Here is a 24,114-nt window from a genome sequence, read left to right as displayed (position 1 = left end):
TTTAGCTTGACGTTAATAAATAATGCAAATGCCTGCGTGGGCAGCAATTGCTCCTGACGTGCTCTGGTGCAGTGTGGCAAGCGGCAGGTTCGCCGTGCAAAACCACCTCCGATTTCCCCTCATTGGCAACTCACACCCCAGCTTCCCTCTGAAAATAAGCAGGGAAAAAAAAAAAAACCAAAAGGAGTGTCCTGCTCTCGCCTAAGGGCTGGGAAATTATATTTTTTCCTCCCAAGAGCTTTGCTCCTTAGAGAGCAAAAAAGAGCAGATACCCCACGGATGCAAACGCCAGCCAAAACCCAAAGCACTGCAAAATCACCTCCCCGTTGGGCTGCTTGTCCCTGTTTGGGGTCGGGGAGATGCTGGAGGGACAGGGAGCTGGGGACAGCTGGGGGAGCTCCTTGCATAGGGCTGGGAGCCGGCTGGGCTTCAGGCCAGCCGCCCTCCCTCTCCATCCCTTCCCTCCCCGCGGAGATCATTTTCATGGGGCTTTAGAGGGTCCAATCCAACCGCCCCTCCCTTCAGACTGGGGTGGGGGCTGCAAATTTGTCATCCCAAACTTTGCAAGCTCCAAAAGCCAATTGATTTGCTTTGGAGCCAGTCGAGGAGGAGGAGGGAGGTGTGCCAGGGAGGAAGGAGAAGCAGCTGGGTGCTGCCAGGGGGCTCAGTGCCACCCGGAGCAGGTGAGGAAGGGTGTGTGCGCCCATCATCGGGGCATCCGGGCTGCTGCGTGGGGAGATGCCGGGGGATCGCACGCTCCGGCTGCAGCACGGGAACCGCATCGAGGCCCTGTGCGTGCTGGGCACCCACATCTCCGTCGATGTCTATGGGTGAGTGCGACGCCCCAACGCTCCCCTTCCTCCCTCCATTTCTGCACTTCCACCTTTCTCCTTGCCTTTACCCCCATTTCTCCTTCTGCAAATCCCCCCTCCTTGTTTTTCCTTCTGCTTCCCCAAAACCCACAGCCCTCATGCTGTGATTTAATGCAATTTGTGGGCAAAATCCTCCCTGGGCTTTGCAAATCTGCACAAGTCCCAGGAAAGCTTTGAGCATCCACGTTTGCATGGTAATGGTATTTACCCCGGGTCTGCGACAGCGATGGGTTTGATTCATTTGCAGTCAACAGATCCAGTGTCATCTCGGAAAGCTGCTGGAGAGCGGAGGGATGAGCAGGAGCCACGGGGATGGACTGCAAAGGAGGGGATGCAACTGGGAGAGGGAAGGAAAACAAGATCTAGTGACCAAGCAGTGTCTTGGGAAAGCATGCAAGTTCCCACGACACCAGCCCTGCACCCCTAAAACCAACCTAACACTGCACTGCAAGATAACTATTCCCCCAAAGGAAAAAGTTTAAAAGCTCATTTCATGGTTAATCCTGGTCTTTGCTGCTTTTGCAAATCTCATCCTCAATATTCAAGCCAAGCAGCGCAGCTACAACTCATCTGGCATCTCTCCGGGTCAAATCTCCTCCCGGTGGGATTCCCAAAACCCAGAAACAAGGAAACCAAACCAGTTTTTCCATGCATAATTAAATGTAATTGAACAATTTAAGAAACGCCCGGGCAGCAGCAAACAAGGGCTCAGATTTCCTCTCCCCCTCCCCAGTGCGGGTTTGGCAGGGCTGCCGGCATCCAGAAACCCAATAAATGATGCTGTAACAGTGATACGGCACAAGCTCTCAGGTATCAGGAGCACGCATGCTCAAAGGGAGCCTGCACCTCGGGAGCTGTAAGCATCCCAAAAATAATAACCCTGGAAAGACAGCAAAATTAGGGACAAGAAGCCAGGAGAGGGGAAAAAGATGCACGGAGCAGCTGGAGAAAAGCAAGGGCACAGACTGGGAGCAGTGCAACACCAGCTGCTTCGGGCTTGGATAAAATCACCCTGAAAATTAGAGTTTCCCATGGTAAAGTCTCTCAGCTGGGTTGCCACGCCATTACGATGAGCTGTTAAATACCAGGTTTGCCTCAGCTGGAAAATAAACACAGATTTCTCCATTGAAGTGCAAACCCAAGTTGGGTTCCAGCCGCGCTGAGTGCTTTGGCTCTGATTATATAGATCGTAATCTGCACCGATGGCTACAAAATAGACTCATTTTGCTAAAACAGTGTTCTGCCCTAAAAAAAAAAGACACTTCAAGCGTTCTCAGGCAGGGAGGAAAGGGCAGAAAGGTGCCGGTGGTGAGCGTGGAGACGCCAGCGTGCCCAGTCTTGGCTGTGTTTTGGGCAGTGAAATTAATTGCAGTGAGAACCAGGTGTTTTCGGTGCAAACCTCTAAAAATACAGTGTGTTTTTGGCAGGGCGGCCCCAGCCGGGGCGGTCTCCTTCGGCGTGAAGCACACGGAGGGGGTGAGCGTGGAGGTGATGTGCCGGGGCCAAGCAGAGGTCGGGTCAGCCCCCAGCAGCGGGACACGGTGGCCGCTGGATGAGGGGACGGTCCTGAGGTTCAGCATGAGCCAGGCCAGCACTGAGGTCAATGATAATAAGGTAAGAAGTGGGGTGCTGGGGTGTGGGACCCCCACGGAGGGAGAGCATCCTTCCCCAACCAGGGATTTGGGGGTTTGCAGGTAACCATCAGCTTTTACACAGAGGGAGGGCAACCCATTAACCAAGCCGGGGTCTTCCTCACCGGCATCGGTGAGTACGAAGGCTTCCGCAACGCAGCAATCCCTCTTGAACCCTTTGGTCCCTTGGAGTGGGGTGTTTTGATATGGGGACAGAGATGGACCCAGGTTTGCTGGGTCTGGGGGGGCTTTTGCACCCACCCAACCTTGCCGTGCCCTGGGATGATGGTGAGGACTGCCCATCCAGGGATCTCTCTGGACGTCGACGCAGATCGGGACGGCGTGGTGGAGAAGAACAACCCCAACAAGGTAATTCAGCCTCTTCCACTGCACAGAAAGTCCACAGGCTTGCAAGAGCCTGAGCTCGCTAAGCCCCGGCGGGGTGTTTTAGGCAAGCTGGACCTGGGGTCCCGAGGGACACGGGGCCATCCTGCTCGTCAGCTGTGACAAGGAGAGCCCACTCACTCCGGCATCGGACTGCAGTGACGAAAGGGTATTCAGCAAAGAAGGTAACACAGCTTCAATAAAAAAAAAAAAATCATATAAAGCAAAAAATGCTCCATTATTCCCCCTCTTTAACCTTTTTGGAGATGAAATTTTGCTTGGGAACCAGCTGCCCATGAGCTGCTCTCCACCAAGCTGCTGAGTAAGCTTCCCACATGGGAATTTTTTTTTTTTAATGCCATGCAAACTAATTGCGGTCAGGCAGGGGCACGAAGCACGGCCAGTAAAATAGCAGAGGTGCCAGTGACGGCAGAGCTTGGCCCATGGATGCTTTGCACGGGTGAAAGGAGCTCGGGGTGAGGCATGCAGCCGGCAGCCAGGAATACACCCGCCTGTTCCTGGAAAACTAAAACCACGCGGAGCCGGTGCCCATGGGCTTTTTGAGGCCAGGGACCGGCTGTGCCAGGGCTGGGGCGGGGGGGAAAGGCATTTGTTTCAAAGCCCAAGCCACAAGCTTTGCTAGCAGGACCACAGGTTGTTTTTCCAGCTTGCGAAGGCTGGTAGCAAGGGAAGAGCAGATTTCTTGGCATGGGAGATGCAAACCCCAGGAGCGAGCATGCAAGCCGGCCAGAGCTGCATGGTGCAATCACCCATCAGCCAGGTTTTTTTGTTTGCACCCCAGATTTGCTGGACATGTCTCGGATGGTCTTGAGGACCGAAGGGCCACAGCGCCTGCCCCGGGGGTACGAAATCGTTCTCTATATTCCTGTCTCTGACGCAGACAAAGTTGGGGTCTTTTACGTACAGAGTAAGTGCTTCCTCACCTCCTCCTCTGCCCCTTTCTCCTCATTTATGGTGCCTTTGAGATCCCCGCAAGCTCTTTTCTTTCCATCTCTGACCTTGTTCCTCTCTATGCTCTTCAAATGGCACTTCTGAAGCAAATCATGCCCTCAGCATCCCTTCTCCAAATTTTTCCGGTGTTGAATATTGTCTCTTCTCAACCAATTGGAAAACTTTGGAGATGAACAAGCAGAGGCACAGGGCCGTAAGGCAATTTATCCAAGGTCATCCAGCAAAGGAGTAGCAAAAAAAAAAAAGGCCATGTGTCCTGACACCCAGATGTTTTATCCATGATGGCAACATGCTGTACAACACGTTTTCACCTCCTTGTTCCTTCTTGTGGGCACAGTGATTTATTCCCTGGGACCAAAAGCCCTCATCCAGCCCAGAAACGTGCCATTAAGTAGCTTGGTTGTGTCCCTCCACACAGAGGCAGTCTGTCAGCAGGAGGGTTGGTGGCATTGTCATCCCATGGCAGGTCAGAGGGGGCTGCAAGGGCAGAAACCCCATGAAAACATCTTCCCAACGACTGCTCCATCCAAGGAAAGGCTGAGACATTTTTCCTCACCCTTCTTGTGCATGACCGCAGAATTGCAAGCCCCTTAACTCCTGTTTTAAGGTACTTCTGCCAGATGAAGTTGTATCCACCCACAGCGGTGGAGAAGCTCCAGCACAGAGGGATTGTTGTACCTCCTTGCACACAAGCAAAATAAGATTGAAACCACCACTGAAACTTTGCAAATTGCCCATCTTCCCCGTTCTTTTCTTGCAGACCCCTTCTTCGGGCAGCGCTACATCCACGTGCTGGGCCGGAGGAAGCTGTACCACACCGTGCAATACACCGGTGGGGCCGCCGAGCTCGACTTCTTCGTTGAGGGGCTCCGCTTTCCTGATGATACCTTCCCTGGGCTGGTCTCCATCCATGTCAGCCTCCTGGAGACCTTGGCTGAGGTCTGGGGGCTCCAGGGAAAGGGTGCAACATCCTGAGGGGCATGGAGAAGGGGATAGGGATTGAATGGAGAGCAGTCCCCATTAATTTACCCCAAAAAAGACCTCAAGGGTAGGCTATTTGGGGGGAATAGTGGTAAACAGGGTGTGGAAAGTCCCCAATTTCTGCTTGCCTCCCCCAGGGTATCCCCCATACACCAATCTTCACCGACACAGTAGCGTTCAGGGTAGCACCATGGATCATGACACCCAACACTTTGGCACCAGTGAACGTCTTCGTCTGCAGGTAAAGGGCAAGGGATGATGCCTTCCCAGCCAAATCAACATCAGCCCCACAGTCTCCCTGGAGGTCACCAAGACAGGCTGGGAGGTGATGGGCAGAGGGAAAGGCAGCTGCCTGCGGGGGATATCCATCCTCCAGCAGCCCTTCATCCCCTTCTCTCCCGCCATCCATTTTCCCAGCATGAAGGACAACTACCTCTTCATCAAGGAGATAAAAAACCTGGTGAACAAGGCTGGCTGCGAGCTGAAGGTTTGCTTTGGCTATATCAACCGTGGGGACCGCTGGATGCAGGTAGGTGGGCACCAGAGAGGGAGCAAAGCTTTCCCTCCCTGCTGATGTAGCCCATGCAGGTTTTCCTCCCTTCTTTAGGATGAGATTGAGTTTGGCTACACCCATGCTCCCCACAAAAGCTTCCCGGTGGTGCTGGACTCCCCTCGAGAGGGAGGGCTGGAACAATTCCCCATCAAGGAACTGCTGGTAAGAGCAGGACAGTCGCTTGCATTGCCCAAGGAGCAGCTTGAAGGTTTTTATGCTTAATCTGTTTAACCTTTCCTAAAATCCCATTTGCACTTGGTTCCTTGGAGGCCCTACATGAATTGCCTGAAAAATAAGAGTTTAACACCTCTGCATGCAACTGCATGGAGATACCACCCCGTCCACTTCCAGCTGGGAGGCCACCAACAGCCTCACCCCCCTCAAAGCAAGGATCAGAGCCTGATCCACATCCCAGCCCTCTGGAAAACCTTTTATCCAGAAGGTGCTGGATGGAGGGGCAAGGAGGACCCCTTGCCTCTGGGAGCAAAGGACTCCTGCCAAGCTCTGGGACAGGAGTGGATTCCTTCACCCTGAATATCTGAGCAATGGGCTGGTTTTTCCTTTCCTCCTCTGCACCTGTGAATACGCAGCAGCTCCGAAGCAGGAGAGGAAAGGAAAGTGTGAGAGGGATCAATCTACTTGCTCAGAAGAGAGCAAGATGCAGCCAGCTGCCAAAAACATCCCTGTGGGGCTTCTCTGCCAAGGCAAAGGGCCAGCCACAGGCAGGGCGCGCAAAGAAAGCTTCCTGGGAGAGCAGTGACCCTGGCCAGGGTGTTTTGGGAGAGCCCAGCAAAGACAAACTTGAGAAAAAGATGGGCTGAATCATCCCTTTGAGATATCGCCATGCAGAAAGGGCAGGACATCCCCAAGTAGCCACCAAATCTCTGCCCATACACCCAGCCAGGCCCTGGCAGCAGCCTCAGCCCTGGTCTTCTCTCCGACAGTAATGGGAGAAGAGGACAGCTCACTTTTTGCTGCTCGTCACTTTGGGGAAGATTAAGCACTTTCAAAAGCATTGAAATACATCATTTCTCATGCCTGAAATAAGTACATGCAGTCTCGCATTCATCAGGCAGGATGGGAACAGCGCACTGATCCGCTCCTTCGCAAATAAGCCAGGCAACCGCTCCTATCTGCCCTCCTTAGGAATTGCTTTACTTCATATTTAGAGAAGCAATTTCAGCCTTTGGAGCTGCTAACACATTATACTCCAATTTCTGCTTTGAAGCCTCCCCTAATCCCCACTCCTATCTTTCCAATCTCATTTTCCAGCTAGGAATATTTAGCCAAATGCAACACGCACGGGTCCTCCTCTCGCCCCGGCCAAGCCCTAAGCCCCTGGGACCCCGCACCAGGAAGAAAGGAGATGAGAGGGAATTATGCCCTCAAAAATCAATCTGGAACTGATAGGACTTGGATGCGACCTGCAAACCTGGGACGAACCAGCACCTTGAGAGTTGAAACCGTACCGGCTCCGTGGTTTATTAAACTGAACTAAGCTGAGAGCAGGTGTTTCATGCTCGGTCCCTCCCGCAGCACCCAGGGAAAGGATTTGACCCTCAGCCACCCTCCAGATATGCACCCCAAAAATGCACAGGAAGCCTTGGGGAAAGGCAGCAGCAGCTCCCTGCTTCTCCAAACACCCTCAATTAAAAAAACCAACTTCTAGATTATAAACATGCACCGTTGGGTCTCCCTGCTCATTTTTACCGACCTGTATATTTTATTTACCCGTAAGGAAACCCAACACTAATAAGTGATTGGGATTTAATGCAAACCCAGATACCTGACCTTGTCCCAGGGGCTGTCGTGAGCTCCAAGCCCACATTGACTTGAACCAGAGAGGAAGGACAGGCTCAAGGCAGGATTTTTGTCCCACCGCTGCCATTTTTGCCCTGTTTTTTACATTGTAATCTCTCCCTCAGGCATTTGACCCTGGCACATCACAACCAAGGGTTAATTACCCCTGCATGCACAACACCTTAAATCCCAGATATATTAAGTCCTGAAAATCAGGGCTTAAATAGGATTTAAATAAAGTACAGCCCCTCGGATGGCTCTTATGCCTGGGATGGATTTACCCTCAGGGGCTGAAGTTCATTTCACTCGACAAGAGCCATCTAGAAACTCACCTTTGGGGCTACCCCAGCACCTAATTAGCTTAATGCGGACACTTAAACATTGGCTGCGGGATAGCAGAGGAGATCTCTCCCCAGCTCAATGCTCCAGCTCTGCCCCTGGCACTTGCCATTTATTACTGAGCCCAGATGACCCAGAGACCTTTATCCTCTTGCCTTTCCTTTAGCCTCTCCCGATCCACGGACAGGCTTCACTCTTGACATTTTCACCCCCTGGAGCAGGTCTGAGCCCAGCAGGAAGGATAAAAGCAAAGGCAAGGGGGACTCAGGGCAAAGCCCACAGCGATTTTTCTTTCCCCAGGGCCCCGACTTTGGCTATGTGAGCAGAGAGCCCCTCTTCGAAGCTATCACCAGCCTCGACTCCTTTGGCAACCTGGAGGTCAGCCCACCCGTGACTGTGGCGGGGAAGGAGTATCCTTTGGGGAGGATCCTCATCGGCAGCAGCTTCCCCACGTAAGAGATGGGAAACGCACATTTTTTGGGAGCAAAGGAACCACAAGTGCCCCTAAACATCATCAAAATCATGTTAATGGGCTTAATTAACTATTCCCTGACCAGCTGCAAATCTGGTCCTCTGTGGGGTGGGTGCACCCAACCCCAGTGCTCAATCTCTGCCCTCACATTTGCACCCTCCTTTCTTTCTCCACCATAGCAGTTTACGTGTATGTACATATTGCTGCATAAATATTTATTCCCGTTATTCCCTCTCTCGGGGGTATTCTGCCCCCAGATCCGCAGGGAGGAGAATGACCAGAGTGGTGCGGGATTTCCTCTACGCCCAGCAAGTGCAGGCTCCCGTGGAGCTCTACTCCGACTGGCTGTCCGTGGGCCACGTCGACGAGTTCGTCACTTTTGTGCCCACCTCCGACACAAAGGTACCCCAAATCCCCAAGCCACCCCATGGTTTCTCTTCTGAGATACTAATCCCATTGGGGCTCCTCTAGGGAAAACTCCAAAGCTCCTTTCCTTGATAGTCCCAGCCAGTTATTTGCTTGGGTTCTCACCCCTGTCCCCAAAATAAGGGCTCTGAATACAAAAAGGCACTTTCTTAGCTAATAATCAACACAGATAGAAGAAAAAAAGACACCTGCAAAGGTAGTCCAAGAAATCTAAACCTCAGTATTCACATGGGCTGCCCAGGGCTCACAGCTGCTCCGCATCTCCCAGATGTCTTCAGAAGCTAGCTCTTTCCTCTACCCTGGTTTTTACTGCTTCTGACACAAGACTTTTCCCTCCAGGGAAACCATGCCTTGACCTGGATGGTTCAGAAAAGCAGTATTTATGCACACACACCCCCCACAAACCCTCCGTGCAGTGCTTTTCCCCTCCCCAGGGCTGTGCTAAGCCCCTGTAAGAGATGCCATCAAGAGTGCAGCGAGCAGCCTCCCGCGCTCCACCGAGGAGACCATTTCTGCTGCTGGGAAGCAAGCCAGGACACACATGGGGCTCAGACTCTAGAAATCCACAATTCCCAGTTTTCCATAGGATTAGGAAATTCCTTAATGTTGGTTTTTAGCCTCTCCTGGGAAAGCCAGAGTATGATTATTCACTTGCTCCATCCTCCCCCCTACATTGCAGTGCCAGCCCAGAATCAAAAAATACCAACCTAGACAGCAGCCATACCCCCCACCCCCCATCTCAGCTCACCCAAACCTCCAGCAAACCCCCTCCCGGGGGGTTATATACCCCTCCTGGGGTGGGCAGGATTGGACCCAGCTGCAGCCAGGCTGCAGTTTTCCTCCCTGTTCCAGCAGCAGTTTAACCCCTCAGGGGTGGTTTTTGCCAACAGCGTAAATCACCGCAACTCATTCGGATATATCCCCTCAGCACTGCATTAAAACAGGCACTAAATAACAGCAAAGATGCCTAATTTTAAGAGTTTAAGCTCAGGTTCCTTGCAAAAATAAGCCCCTGAGGTCCCCCAAGGCTTCAGATAAGCCACTTTTGGTGACCGCTCTCCCTTCTGTCTTGCCCCAGCGATTTCGGATGCTGATGGCCAGCCCCGCGGCATGCTACAAGCTCTTTCGGGAGAAGCAGAAGGAGGGCCAGGGTGAAGCCACCATGTTCAAAGGCAAGGGGACAGTGGGTGGCTTCGGCTGAGCTTTGATGTCGGCTGAGACAGCCGGAGCCGCCCCGCAGAGCAGCCGGCCCGAGGGTGGCAGCGCCTGAGGGACGTGCGGGTATCGGGGGGACGTGGGGACCTTTTCCCAGCCGGTTGCCCTTCACGGCTGGCAAGCGGGATGCCTGCCCACCATACCCAGCCTCCTCAAGCCCTATTTTGGGAAAGCGAGTGGGACGGGAGGGATAAAGGCCTCTGCACGGAGGGGATGCTTGCTCGGTGGGATGGAGCATCTCTGTAAATGCCAGCAGAGCTCCAGCACGGAATGGGGACAACTGGGGGGCTCTCGTGTCACCCCAAATTAGCACCATGTTTTCTCGCTTGCCCTTCTCTCCCTGCAGCAATGATGTTTTGGCTGCCAGTTTGGGCACCCTTTAATTGTGGTTTTGAACATCATCCATCCGCGATGGGGTTGGGGGAAGATCTCCATACCTCCGCGGGTGCCTCTGGGTCACTGCCACCTGCCCAGGACCCGGCCGTCCCAAAACAAGGGGTGGAGGTGGTAGCTCTGGTTTTATGGAGCTGAGTGGAGAAATTTAAGAGCTAATGACTCCTGTGGGCAGGAGGGTGGATGACAGGACCTTTCCAATGTTCTTTCCAATGGGCAGAGGTTTTCCTCCTACCCAGTTTCCCAATAAACTAAGAACTGGGACTCCCAGCAGTCTTAACCCCAAGCTCAGGGAATCAGGATTTGGTTTTTTTTTCCACCTTTGTGCCCTGTTTTAATCCAGGCTCCTACCAGTGCCGCTTCATTCTGACAGGGGTTTGCATTTGCAGGGTACTCGGGGACAGACACGAAACGGGTCACCATTAACAAGGTCCTTTCCAACAACATCCTGGTGCAGCAGAACCAGTATGTCCAGGTAATAACCAATATTTCTGGTAATAATCCATATTTCTTGCAATAACCACCCGAGGGTGGTGCAAACCCTTAAGGGGAGGTGCTGCATTTTGGCTCTCCTCCTACGTGAGATGGCTTTGGGGACAGTGCCCACCCGTGTCCCGCACCTCGACCTGCTCTTCTCCATTCCCTCCAGTGCTGCATCGACTGGAACAGGGATGTCCTCAAGAAGGAGCTGGGGTTGACGGAGGAGGACATCGTCGACCTGCCGGCCCTCTTCAAGCTTGACAAGCAGGGCAAAGCCGTGCCGTACTTCCCCAACATGGTGAGGGGGGTCACCGCTCCGCAGGTCCTCTCCAAAACCCAGCTTATTCAGCCAGGATGAGTCCCCAAAGTTGTTCCAAAAAAGCACAATATTTACAGTTGCCCAGAAAAAGAAAATATGTTCAGCCAGGCTCGGGTAAGCCCAGGTCTACCACAACTTTGCAGCTTCGTCTTGCTTGCGGTTGGGTTAAACTACGTAGTTTTGAGGAGAAGGCCTTTCAAAGCGGTGAGATTGCAAGGCGTGGGGCACATTTTAATGATAAAAAGGGAGAAAATGATGATTGATTTGGCGGCCTGGGGGAGGGCAGCTGCAAAAAGTGGCATCAATGCCCCATTTTGGGGTGAGGCTGATGGAGGAGGGTGGCTGGCGGCTTTCCTTTGGCTTTATCGATCGGGGAGGCCGGTGCTGATGTTACCGGGCTCCCCTTGTGTCAACCCACAGATCACCATGATCGTCCTGGCCAAGGACCTGGGCATCCCCAAACCCTTCGGCCCCGTGGTGGGGGGCGAATGCTGCCTGGAGCGGCGGACCCGCTCCCTCCTGGAGCCGCTGGGCCTACGCTGCCGCTTCCTCGAGGACGTGGCCTCCTACCACGGCAGGCTCGGGGAGGTCCGCTGCGGCACCAACGTCCAGCGGCGGCCCTTCGCCTTCAAATGGTGGCACGTAACGCCATAGCGGGGCCTCCTTCCCCCTCCACCCTCGCCCCCAGCGGCTTTTTTGACGTGTGTTGCTTGCGATTCAGCTAATAAATAAATTTGCTGTGAGGAAAGAGGCGGGAAATTAAATAATAACGGGTGACAATCGTGAAAGAAAGGGAAGGAAGCCCTCAGGGAGGGTGAGGCGGGGGGGGGGGGATGCCATTTCGGCCTTTGGCGCCTGCCATTTCGGCCTTTGGCGCCCGCCATTGTGCCCTGACCAGTGTTGGGGCAGGCAGGAGGGCCTTTCCCTACAGAAAGAATTCGACTGGGAATTAATGGGGGGCCGCACTGGTCTCCCCCCTCCCCAAAAAGGGGGGATCCAGGCGTTCTGGCCTCGCCATTCCGCCTTGTGCGAAAGGGCGCGCCACACTCAAGATGGCGCCTCCCCTGCGGCCGCCGCCACTCCCAAGATGGCTGCCCGCAGAGCCCCGCCCCTTCTTCCTCTTAAAGCTGCGCCCTATGGTAGCGCTGGGGGCTCCTTCCGCTTCCGGGGGACAGCGGGGTCGGAACTGCGCAACGGCAAGATGGCGGCGGCCGTGGTGGGAGTCTCCTTGAGGCGCGGCGTCCCCGCGCGGCTCCTGCGGGTCGGCCCGCGGCCGGTGAGGGGTCTGGAGCCACCCTGCTCCGGGCAGCTGGCCCTCGGGGGAGGCGTGGTGCGAGGGGCTTCGGGCTTCGGGGGCAGATGGGGGTTGGAGGGGGTGTGAAGGGAGTTGGGGGGTGAGGAGGGCTGAGATGGGGGGGGCTGGTGGGCAGGAGGGGCTGTGTGAGATTGGGTGGGCAAGACGTGAGGGAGCTGGGGAGCAGGAGAGGCTGCAGAGAGAGCTGGGGGGCAAAAAGGGGCGGCAGAGAGGGCTGGGAGGGAGCTGGGGGGCAGGAGGGGCTGCAGAGAGAGCTGGGGGGCAAAAAGGGGCGGCAGAGAGGGCTGGGAGGGAGCTGGAGGGCAGTAAGAGGCTGCAGGGAGGGCTGGGAGGGAGCTGGGGGCCAGGAAGGGGCTGCAGGGAGGGCTGGGAGGGAGCTGGAGGGCAGTAAGAGGCTGCAGGGAGGGCTGGGAGGGAGCTGGGGGCCAGGAAGGGGCTGCAGGGAGGGCTGGGAGGGAGCTGGGGGGCAGGAGGGGCTGCAGGGAGGGCTGGGAGGGAGCTGGGGGGCAGGAGGGGCTGCAGGGAGGGCTGGGAGGGAGCTGGGGGCCAGGAAGGGGCTGCAGGGAGCGCTGGGGGCCAGTAAGAGGCTGCAGGGAGGGCTGGGAGGGAGCTGGGGGCCAGTAAGAGGCTGCAGGGAGGGCTGGGAGGGAGCTGGGGTGCAGGAGGGGCTGCAGAGAGGGCTGGGAGGGAGCTGGGGTGCAGGAAGGGGCTGCAGAGAGGGCTGGGAGGGAGCTGGAGGGGGTGCAGAGGGGCCTGGGGGGTAGAAGAGGGTTCAGGGTGCAGTACAGGATGGGAAGAGGGTTCTGAGTTGGTGAGAGAAGGGGAGGTAAGCTTGGGGGGGGGGCAAGAGGTGGTGTGAGGGGGATGCTGGGGGCAAAAAGGAGCAGGAAGGGGTCTAGGATGGGTTTAGGGGGAGGTGGAGGTTGACAGGAGACTGGGGGGTGCAGGAGATCCAAAAGGGGAGTGGGAAGAGAAGTGGGAACAGGAGCAATAGGGATGTGGGGTAATTTGGGGAGAGGTGAGTGGGGGCAGGTAGGCTGGAGGGGGAAGAAGCTCCTGGGGGAATACTGGGAGGAGGTGGTTTGTTGGCCTGGAGCTGGGCAGGGATGTGGCTGGGAGCTTCTGAGGGCAGGTTTGGGGCAGGGAGAGTCTTCAGGGCTGTGGAGGAAGGAGCATCTACAGGAGGACCTGTGGGCTGCCCCTTAGTTTTAGGATTATCCCCCTCTGCCTCGTGGAGGAGGGAGCCCCAGGACAGAGGTGGTTGCGTGCGCCAGAGTACGCTGCTGCAGCAAATCCTTGGGAGGCTTTTCCAAAAACTCTGTGAGTGCCCAAATACAAAGCAGCGATGGGTCCTGCAGCTCTCACCCCGAAGCACGCGGCCTCAAGTAATTTTGTTTCTTGGCTAAAAGCCACCCGAAGGGACCTAAGGGCTGTTTTGCTGTTGTTTGAATACAGATGTGTCGGGGAGCGCAGACGGCAGCTGCGGCGGCGCCCCGAATCAAGAAGTTTGCCATCTACAGATGGGATCCCGATAAGCCTGGGGACAAGCCCCGCATGCAGACGTATGAAGTGGACTTGAATAAGTGAGTATGCCTGGGGCTGCGTGTGCGCGCAGGTTATCTGACAAGTGATAAGGGAGGGTGGCTGAGGAGTGCTTGAGCTGACAGCTAAAGGTGTCAGCAGTCTCATTAAGCTTCAGGGACTGTTAAAACCTTGTTGGAGTGGCCAGGAAGGTGGTGCCTCAGCTGTGTTACAGAGCACTTTGTCCTCAGCACAGGTGAGATTAGTTTTATTTCCTGATTAAGCAAATCTTACTATGATCACGTGGGATTATTTTCCCCTCCCTCACCTGTTGGTGCTAAATGTGGCAAATAAAACTGTACTCTGAATGCCAGGGTCTTAATAGTTGTCAGCAGTAAAATGGTCCCTTTGTTTTGTGACTTCTGTGAGGCTTTACCTGTGTCCCTGAGTTGTGTTGAAGACTTGAATGTGTTTGTGGCTTTAATCAGCTTTATTTACATGGTAAATCTGGGAGCATGTTCCAAAAGGAAACTCGTTTATGTGTAGGTCACAGTCTCAGACCTGGGAGATAAGGTGGAAGCTTTATTGACTCTTCTCATAGTTTTCTTAACACTCAATTACTTCTAGTTTTTAGGTCATATTAAACTTCTAGTAACCAGCTGCACACTTTGGTGTAGCTGTCACCAAGAAAGCTTTTACTTCTCCGTAATTCTTTGGAGGAATGCAGTCTTCCCTGTGGTGCAGAAACCTTGCACGTGCGCCTTGATTTCCGTGAGCTCCGGTTGCTGCTGTGATCTCGCCAGAGGAATTTACCTCAAGCCCTTTCTGAAAGCTTCAGATACAAAGCCACGCAGCTCCTTACTTAAGCAGCACATGATGGAGAACTCACATTTTTGTGTAACTTGTACCAGTTGTTAATTTCTGGGCGTTGCCTTGTCTGCCGTATATAAAATTACATAAGTTTTCCAAGACTGTTTGGTTTTGTGTGCAGCGCTGCCTCTTGTGACTAATGAGGACAGGCAGACTTGTTAAAACCTGACCCAAAAGGAGAGAACTGGTAGCAGGGCACTCGGTTTTCAGTTGTGCTGTCTGAACCCTCTCCAGCTGAGCCAAATCATCAGGGTATCAGCAAAAGAAAGGGCTTCTCTCCTGCTCTGGGGTGTGCTGAGGCGAATGGGTCGTGCTGCTGATAAAGATAGCGCTTTCTTGTTGCCTGGAATTGGCAAAAAAAAAAGTGTATTTTTAATTTCAGTTGATCAAAGTCCTTTTAGGTGCTGCTTAGTTGGGGTGCCAGAGATCAAGCACTGAGGCTGGGGGGGAATTACGCAGGTTCACTGACTTTGTTTTCTGTTATAGATGTGGGCCTATGGTGCTTGATGCTCTGATCAAGATTAAAAATGAGTTGGACTCCACTCTGACCTTCCGCAGATCGTGTAGGGAAGGTAAGAATGGTTTTCCAGCCTGCTAAACTGAAGATTCCCCTTGAAGACTGTTTGTTGCTGACAGTGTATGTGTAACTACTAGAAAACTTCAGGGGAATGACAGTGTACCGCTCTCCTCTTCCAGCTGCTGCGTAGGAAATACCTGAATGAATTAAGTAGTAAAGTTAAAGCTCGTATTCACAGGGTGTGATCGCAGAACACTGAGCTATGAGCAGTGTGCTTCGGCAGCCCCAGTCGTTCCTGTTTCTGTCTAATCTTGTTCATCTTGCTGCCCTCCAGTGACGGACTGCGTAGGGAAATCTAGCAAGAGAGATTACAACAGCAAAATTGAGGGGGCAGACGTGGTGAATGGGAATGAATTGTAGGGGCTGCTTTATCTAGTGCTGCTGTGGAAATAAGAAAGGGTGTAACTGGAAGAGTACTTCTAGGAATAGCTTCAGGAATCTTTTTTTTTTTTATTTTGGCCCTTTGACTAAGCTAAATGATTGAGGAAAAGGCCATCTGGTGGTTTGACATTGCAGAGCTACTGGCTGGTTCTCGCACAGGTACAAATCAGCGTGTCTGTTTAACTGCATTAAAACTTACCTGTCCAGGGGACTTTCCCTGTAAAAAAAAAAAAAAAAAAATCCTAATTCACGGGTAATGTTGGGATGCTGAGCTTAAAATGATAGTTGTGGAAGTGCAGGAAGGGAGGATGCCTTTATGGAATGACTTCTGATTTAATTAGGTGGGTTTGCAACTATGAAAGATTTAGGTACAATTGATGCCTAAAGATGTTTTGACTTGGATCTAAATTAAAAGCACGCTTTAACGCAGCCGTTTCCTGTAGAATCTGCATAGCAGGCAGAGGAATTCATACAGTGTGGTTGTTCTCATTCTCTGATATTTAGATAGCTGACATTGTTCCCAAGCAGCTGGAATTAATTGTCCTGAATATTTTTCTTTGAGAACCTGAAGACAGATTTTTCAAGCTGGACTGGTTCAATCTTGCCCCTTTTTTACCATCCAGGAAAAAAAATCCAATCGCACATTCCTGTTACATACTCGTGGGCCTCTGTCTGCAGTCCTGGTTCCCTCTCCAGTTGACTGGAAAATACTTGTAACCATTTCTTGAGTGGGAGGAATAACCTTGTTCAAGTGCCAGCCTTTATCTGGCAGCGAGGGGAAGGATTGCCAATGCATCAGCTCGCCAGTGTGAGGAGCGGTGGCATTTCTCTGACTCATATCAACTGATGTGTGTCAAATCCTCTGAAATTAGAGTTTTGCCCTTTCAACATTTGTCTTCTTTCTAATATGATGTTTTAGGCATCAGTCTGAATGGATACCCGAGCTCCTGACCTGAGCAGTATCTGTGACAGTTCTGCGGTGGTTTTTCTTGTAAACCTTGGCCTTTCCTGGGCTACATCTGATCCTTCTATTACTGGGAGATCATGAGTAGTGTCATTTAATCCATTTGTTAAGCTATTTATAAGCTGTTTGTTCTGGTGAGTGTCTGTCCCCTCACCTTTGGAAGTTGATGAATGCAGTTTATGGCACCACTCGAGCCTGCTGCGGAAGGCACAGGGAGAAGCTTCTGTCTTAGGGACTTTGTTTTGTGTTCCTGACCTTCAGGGATGCTTTTGACCGTAACTGTAGGGCTGATGGGGGATATGCCTGGTTCCCACGTTATAACCTTAGCGTTAGCTGCTTCGCATCAGTACGAGCTTGTGCTTCAAACTTGGGAACAAAGCTGAATGTTTTCCCTACCCTAAGTAGCACGTAAAACTAATGAATGATGCGAAAGGGATGAAGTGTCCAAGCCACTCGTTTTCTGCTGTGGAAGGAAGTTCAACACTGAGAATGTGTTTAGGCTTTAATGAAAGTGACTCCTGTCTGTTCTTTATTTGAATAGCAACGTGTTTGGCCCAATGGCAACTTCTGGCGTTTTCCTTGTCACGTACAGAGTTTCTTGAAGACAGCCCGGGGGCATGTTTGGGGCCAAGAGGATCTTCCTCAAGTAGGATAAGAGTGTAAATATCTAATGCTTTATTCTTTTTTTTTTTTTTCCCACTCAGGCATCTGCGGCTCTTGTGCTATGAACATTGCTGGCGGAAACACACTGGCCTGTATCAAAAGAATTGACCCTGATCTCAACAAGATCACTAAAATCTACCCTCTCCCCCACATGTATGTGGTGAAGGACCTTGTTCCAGTGAGTATCTGCCTCTGTCAGCTTGCGACCAAGGGTGACACTGTTCCAGGCAGCGTGGGGTTCAGGTTGGGTTCAAAAGGATAATGTTGGGAGGTGCCAACAAGATCAGGTGTCACAATTCACATGTTACTCCTGCTGGTGTTTTCTGGCTTGGGTGGGTCTGAGCTTCACAGCAGTGAATAAATTTGTCCTTATTTGGAGGAATGTGGCAGGCTGAGGTACAAAATGCCGCCTTCTGTTGGAGCGGTAGCAGATGTTCAATCTCTCATGTATCAATTCAGCTTAATAAATGTGACCTTTTTGCCTTTTGACTCCTAGGACATGAGTAACTTCTACGCACAGTACAAATCCATCGAGCCTTACCTGAAGAAGAAGGATGAGTCAAAACAGGGCAAGGAGCAGTACCTGCAGTCCATAGAAGACCGTCAGAAACTGGTTACTGCTTCTTTTCTACTGTTGAAATCCTTTCCAGATAAGGCCAGGGTTAAATGTTAACATGCTGTAGCTTCTAGTTCCTTTAATGACAAAGCTGTCTGGTGCAAAACCCGACGTGGGTGGAATCTGCTCCCTGAAATGCAATGTCATGGCATGCCTGCATTGCTAGGGGTAACGTTTGCTAATGAAATGCATTCGTGATTGCGATGGGGACTCTGATCTCATTTCCACTGTCTGCGCTGCAAAACCACGTGTGTTTGTAAAAACATTGTGAAGGCTACAGGCTTGTAATATTCCAGTGGAGATAAGGCAGTTTATGCTGGCTTGTAGGCTGTCAGGCTCAGCACTGTCTGTCTTGTCTAGCTGCAGCATGCTAAGCAGTGCTCCTGTTGCTGCTTGCTGGGTTTTACAGCCCTAAAAACTAATGGCAAAAGCTAAACCTTTTTGGATGTGGAGACACGAGCATGATGTGTTAGTGCAAGTCTTCAGATGTCTGTCTTGAGCACTGTGTTATTTTGAGGGGATTTTCTGGGAATGTGGTGGTGTTGGTTCAAAGTTTCTGCATAAAGCTGAAGGGTGTCTGAGGAACCATTTGAACCGCTGGGAGATAATAGCTTTTTTTAAAAGTTTATAGTGCGGGTAAGTTCTTGTCTGGATTTCCTTGGCCGCCACGGTAAGTATCATTAAATCAGCAGTTTCTCTTTTGCCCCTGACCTGTCTCGATGGATCCATCACTCGCTTCGCAGTTCAAAGCTCGGCCTGTCAATACTCCGCTGTGATCGTTGCTGTGGTGCTGTCGCTGAGTAGGGGCAAACTGGGCAGGCAGCCTAGATTTTGGCAAGTGGTAAAAGAGGGGTGAATATGAACAGCAAAGAGGAACGCTGTTTAAAGGGGATTCAATAAAAACCTGTGAGCTGCAGCCTAATTCTCTGCAGTGATCTTTGAAAGTTCTCCATTATGTGTGTTTGCTGTGAAGTTAACATCCGATGAGTAGACTGGTCGTGTGCCTGAGATGCCGGCAGCACCATGCGACTGGCGCTGCCGTGTCTGAACAGCCGCAGGATTTTACAGTCTGGAAGAATCTCTATCCAAGGGCAATGGTTAGTTCTCCTGCACCACTTCATAACGTTATCTGATCCATATGTAAGCGCTGAAGGGACTCTCCCTTCACATGGTTTTCATAAAGCGGCATCCTTGAAATCACTTTCTCATTCGAGTAGAAATGGCAAACCTGAAAGCGGCTGCAAGAGCTGCCTGAATCTTTCTCACAATTAGTAAACTTGCTTGTTATCTCATTGCTGAAGTTTCTCTTGCTTTGAGAATGGCCTGTATGCAGGAAAAAGTTGGATACAGTGTCAGCTAAAAAACTCCCACCTTTTTCTTTTAATCATCAGTCATTTCAAATGTTACAATTAGAAATAAGACAAATTTAGAGCAAGAAGGTAAGTAGCTTTGGCAAATCTTTCCAAAAGTGTATTAGAGCAGCCCCTCTAACACGGTAGACTTGCTACAAGCTCCCAGGAGTTTTTGGCATCAGGTATCTTTCTAAACTAAATTTAATGAGACATTTGTCCAAAAAAGCAACTTTCAAATACATAATTTAAGCCAGACTGGACTCTGTCTTTTAGCCTGGGGGGGCTGATTGAGCTAGGAGACTTGGGAGACCTCTGCTCCTCAGAGTTTAACCGTCTTCTGCCCAGTGTCACTTCCATGTAGGTCTAACTTTCTTTTCTTCAGTGCCTGAAATAAAAAGGCCTTCATCTCTATAAAAACGGTGACATGGCTAAAGACTCGCACTATTCCCGCTCTGTAAGTGCTTGGGGATCCCCTCAAAGCACGTGTTAAACCGTGAGCTCTTTACTTCTCCCCTAGGCTGTTGGGCAGACTTTGCTCTCTCTTCACTTCTGTAACACAGCCTTGAATTGTTAATGTTCCTTTCCTCGGCCACTTACTGGGACAGGCTGGAAGGAAAGAGTGCAGGAACATCAAGCAATTTTCACATTTTTCTTCAGTTTAATGTTTTTTCTGCCTTTTGTCACAAAAAAAAAATAGTTTATTATAGCGGTCAGGTTGGGAAGATTGCATTTGTCGTCTTTCAGAGCACATGCATGTAGGAATGGCTTTTTTCTGGCAGCGCTTCTTCAGCTTAAGGTTTTCGGAGCCACCCTGTTGCGGCAAGCCACGAGAGGGGAAGGTGGTGAGGGAAGCACGTGCTCGTGTAAATCCCCTCTTTAAACAAGGCTTCATCATGGGTTTCTGGAGTGGCTTGACTGTGGTCTCCCACCCCCGTGCAGGACGGACTCTACGAGTGCATCCTGTGTGCCTGCTGCAGCACCAGCTGTCCCAGTTACTGGTGGAACGGGGACAAGTACTTGGGTCCTGCAGTACTGATGCAGGTAAGGACAAATGCCATTTCTCACGTGGGACGGCTGAGGGACTCCCCATCTGAAAGCCGTACAAATATTTGCGAGCACAGGCGGGATAGTATTACGTAGTCCAGAACCTGGACCAAAATTCCTGAGTTAGGTGTTGCTTTTAAAATCTCACACTGATTACACCACCCTGAAGAAACATTTGGTGTGTCAAATGCCACTGACTTTCAGGCCTATCGCTGGATGATCGACTCCAGAGATGACTACACAGAGGAACGCCTGGCACAGCTTCAAGACCCGTTTTCTCTCTACCGTTGTCACACTATCATGAATTGCACAAGGACTTGCCCTAAGGTATGTGTACATCCTGCCTGTCCCTTGTGAGGATACTGGCTTGTTTGCAAGCACCTTCTTTCAAACCAGTAGGAAGATGCCACCATAGGTTTTTGCTTTTCCTCAAGCTTGCCTTGGCTTGTTTAGCCTTTTGAAACGCAGTGAGTTACCAGCAGTTTTGCTCATGATAGTGACTGTACAAGAGGACGTGGCAAAGTTTGTGTTACACATCGCAGGAACATCTCCCTCCTGAGCAAGGCTGTGACTTCGAGAACCTGTCTGTTGCCAGGGTTTAGGAGTATGACAGTAGGGCGCTGGTCGTGCGACGGACACTGCCAGAAATGGTACGCGGAAGTCTGTCCTGCGTAGTCCGATCAGCGGTGCGAGCCTTGTGAGTAATACACTTAACCCCCACACAGTGCAACCTTAAACTCCAGCGGTGGCACCTATCCCTGCTGTATTGTGCAACTGGTGTAATGGAGAAGAGTACAGCAAGTTTTCAGCGCCTTTGGGGGACGTGTTTTATGCTGATGTCCGTCTGTCAGGGCATTTCCCAGATGGTCCGTTCTCTCTGGTATTTCTTTCGAGAACTGAGCAAGCTTTCCCAAATCGGAGCATGCCTCTTCCTCATCTTGCAGTGACCTTGTGCCTGTTGTTGGGCAGATTATCGAGTTTTGCTTTCCTGCCAGCTGTGCTGTTTTCTAGCCAGCCTTTGCTTGCACCTGGTGGTGGAGTAATTCTTGAGCTGTGAAATAATATGAAGGCAAATGTTTGAGTGGATCACGGATGTGGGGGAAGTGAGATACTGGAGACCTGGGTTGACAGGTCAGGAGCACTGCATGCTAATTATTTTTTTTTGTGGACTTTTCTAAAGTGATTCACTGCCTACAGATAATTCCCCCTTTGTATGGGGAGCTAGCTCGTGATCTGCTGTCAACCATAGTTCAGCTAAAGGTGAAGGTTCAACTTGAAGATCTGACTGTATGTAGGAATGTACACAGTGCAGGGAAATAGCACACTGAGGCTTGGTCTCTCAAATTTGAGGCATTTATGGTTAATAACACGTTTCCACTCACATGCTCTAATCCTGGCTGTTGTCTCGATCAGCCCTGAAAGGCTGCATGGTGAGCTGTGCACCCGGGTAATTTCCTGTTCGTTCTCTGTCCCGCAGCGCTGCTGCTGTAATCACAACGATACAGCAGGGCAGTTGTGATCCCCCTCTCATTTTGAGATTAGGCATGCTTGGTTTGGTGGCAGTGCTGCAGGATGAAGGGCCTTGCAACATGACGTGTCTATATTGTAGAAAAACCTTTGGAAAGCTTATCTGGTTTTTGCGTGACAGGCATTTTCATCTTGTGAGTTAGTGTTCTTGCTCACTTCCCTAGTGTCCTCCAGTACACAGCTTTTTTCATTTCAGACAAGGAGAAAAAACACATCTCTTGTACTGTCACTGTCGAGCTTTTACAAGGTGGTTTCCTGCCTGCAGAATTCATCTCCTAACACCCATAAAAGTGTTGAATTCAGTCCTGCTTGAGCTTTGTTAAAAGTTCGTATCGCTCAGCCACTCGTTCTTCTCTTTGATCCTCGCGTTGCTGATTAAAACCAGTCCTCCAAAGTCAAACGAGCATTTTTCTTCAAGCAGTGGGAAGTGCTGCTGGTTCAGCCTCCAGGTAGAGGAGGTGAGCTCCAAGCTGGAGCGCTGCGTCTCTACCCCAGGCTGGCTTGCTCTTCCCTTGTAAATTGAGGCTGGAGCGCAGCAAACCTGCATCAGCACACCTTAACCGAGAGGCTCTGCATACCATCGTGCCCAGCCTGCCTGCAGCAGGCTCTTCAGAGCTGTCCCTCAGTATCCTGTACCCTGCCAGCACTCGAAGGGAAGCTGGATGCCAGCTTTTAGGAAAAAGGGGTGCTGAACACCACCTCTGCCAGCTACTTTTATGAGTAGCAGCGTATCCTTGAGTTTACTGTGACTTAGATCAGGGCAAGGCGGGGAGGATGCTCTAACATGCTCATTTCTGCAGTAGCTAACTGAAACTTTTCCTTTTTAGGGTTTGAACCCTGGCAAGGCAATCGCTGAGATCAAGAAGATGATGGCAACTTACAAAGAGAAGGCAACGGCTGCATAACGCTGTTCTCTTAGTGGAAGTGTAACATGCAAACATGCTTTACCTGAAAGTAATTTGCACCTGATTTAGCAAGAGAAGGTTCCAGCAGGGAGTTTGGTGTTTTGTCCATAGGTTTGCATGGCCAATAAATACTGTAAAGAACAAATACGAGTTGTTACTTTATTAACAATATTGAACCGATGCCTCTGCCTCAATCATAGAATCCCAAACCTCTCTGGTTTTGCAGTTTTGAGTGTGTGAGCAGCTGGGGTCACCTCTGAGGCTCTGCTGTGGGATGAGGATTTGAAAGTCACCCCACAGCAGAGATGAACAGAGACAGAATTTCTGTAATGACTTTGATCCCATGTCTTTAAGGCGAATGCATGTGTGGGAAGAGACCTGCAAGCAGAAAGCCCTGTGGATTAGCAAGAAAACAATGGAAGTGGCTGGGAAAGGGAATGTTGGAAGAATCTCACCCTGCTCTGAAATCCCCTGGGCTCCTTGGTGAGGACCTGGAGCTCACAGGGTGCAGGCGTGTGGCAAAATACTGGTGGCAGTGGCAGTGCCACGAGGAAAGAGGGGTCTTGCCACTGCCCTGCTGGGTTGCTTATTTTTATTCCAAGTCCTAAAGTAGATCAGATTTATTAGAACAGTGTTGAATCTTTCTCTTTGCTCTAGTACAACTGGGGGTTTTTTTTTAGCTCCAGATTTCTCAAACTTGTGATGTTCTTGTTGGTTGTTGCTTGAAGCAGTTGTTTGCAGTCTTAGGGGGTGTGGAGAGAATGGAAGGGCTTTCTGTTTTGCTGTTCAATAGGGTTTTGTTTAGATGTAGAAATTTCTAGAAATGTCATGATGCTGCTTCTGAGACAACGTATGGTAACCAGGATGCTGCCAGTGGGCAGAAAATGAAGATTGAGGTGGTGTAAAACAGTTGTGTACAGCTTTAGAAAGCCTTACCCCAGAAATGACCCTGTTTTTTCCATGCATTTATCGATCCTACAGTAAGGGAGTTTTGTAGGTGTCTTGAGAAGCCAAGCTGATGTTGCGCTCTTAATTCTCATTTACAGAAATTACAGAATTACTTATTTCTTTTCCTGGAGCTGACATCTTTGTTCCTGAGAGCTTATGTGACACAGACTTCCATAGGTCAGATATTTAACACTTAAAATCCATGTGTGTTGGGCTGCTCTTCCATGTCCCTGAATTGCCCATATTCCGTGTCTCAAGCGAGCTGTGGCTAAGGGTGGGTGAGCGCTGGTCCTGTGCGCAGGTCCTGTGATGGAGAAGATCCCACTGCTGATGTTAGACAGCAGGGACGTGTTGTCAGTCCCATGATACTGTTATTTCTGTATCTATTGCATCCCTGTGCTTAATAATCTCATCTTCCTGCTTAAATCCAAAAAGTCCCCATCAACAGCTTGGATAAAAAGCGCTTTGTGATCCCCCCTCCTCCTCTCCCACTATGCTCTTCTTTTTAGTTAACGTTTTTTTGAACACAAGCTGGTTTTTGCCTTGTTTTGTTTAAAAGCTTTTTGCCTTGTTTTATTTAAAAGCTAGGCACGC

The 24,114-nt window shown here is 51.0% G+C and overlaps 2 protein-coding genes across 7 annotated transcripts; both read left to right on the top strand.

The window, feature by feature from the left end:
- The first annotated feature begins 725 nt into the window (after window positions 1-725).
- On the top strand, window positions 726-11,491 carry LOC142092265 (protein-arginine deiminase type-2-like). Of its 2 annotated transcripts, none has more exons than XM_075172075.1 (16): window positions 726-830; window positions 2,300-2,486; window positions 2,567-2,636; window positions 2,811-2,872; window positions 2,955-3,072; window positions 3,690-3,815; window positions 4,620-4,798; window positions 4,978-5,081; window positions 5,258-5,369; window positions 5,448-5,555; window positions 7,833-7,984; window positions 8,262-8,406; window positions 9,509-9,602; window positions 10,428-10,513; window positions 10,688-10,816; window positions 11,258-11,491. In XM_075172075.1, the coding sequence occupies exons 1-16, from the start codon at window positions 739-741 to the stop codon at window positions 11,489-11,491; spliced, it is 1,998 nt and encodes a 665-aa protein (XP_075028176.1). In that variant the 5' UTR covers window positions 726-738. The 2 variants fall into 2 exon arrangements, with proteins under 2 accessions (XP_075028176.1, XP_075028175.1); XM_075172074.1 differs by having other exon boundaries at window positions 9,509-9,617; window positions 10,443-10,513.
- Window positions 11,492-11,997: 506 nt separating this feature from the next.
- SDHB (succinate dehydrogenase complex iron sulfur subunit B) lies at window positions 11,998-22,717 on the top strand. Of its 5 annotated transcripts, none has more exons than XR_012677092.1 (9): window positions 11,998-12,113; window positions 13,608-13,735; window positions 15,030-15,115; window positions 17,170-17,306; window positions 17,625-17,741; window positions 20,036-20,137; window positions 20,345-20,467; window positions 20,736-20,837; window positions 22,495-22,717. XR_012677092.1 is itself a non-coding variant. In XM_075172574.1 (8 exons), exons 1-8 carry the CDS (start codon window positions 12,039-12,041, stop codon window positions 22,570-22,572), a joined length of 846 nt encoding a protein of 281 aa, XP_075028675.1. In that variant the 5' UTR covers window positions 11,998-12,038; the 3' UTR covers window positions 22,573-22,717. The 5 variants fall into 5 exon arrangements, 3 of the variants coding, with proteins under 3 accessions (XP_075028675.1, XP_075028673.1, XP_075028674.1); XR_012677091.1 differs by having other exon boundaries at window positions 11,998-12,167; window positions 22,495-22,583; XM_075172574.1 differs by lacking the exon at window positions 20,736-20,837.
- The last annotated feature ends 1,397 nt before the right edge of the window (window positions 22,718-24,114 follow it).

This window comes from Calonectris borealis, chromosome 23, assembly GCF_964195595.1.
Source record: "Calonectris borealis chromosome 23, bCalBor7.hap1.2, whole genome shotgun sequence".
NCBI classification, from domain to species: Eukaryota; Metazoa; Chordata; class Aves; order Procellariiformes; family Procellariidae; genus Calonectris; species Calonectris borealis.
The sequence above is the reverse complement of the archived record's forward strand: the minus strand, read 5'-3'. Positions and strand labels throughout refer to the sequence as shown.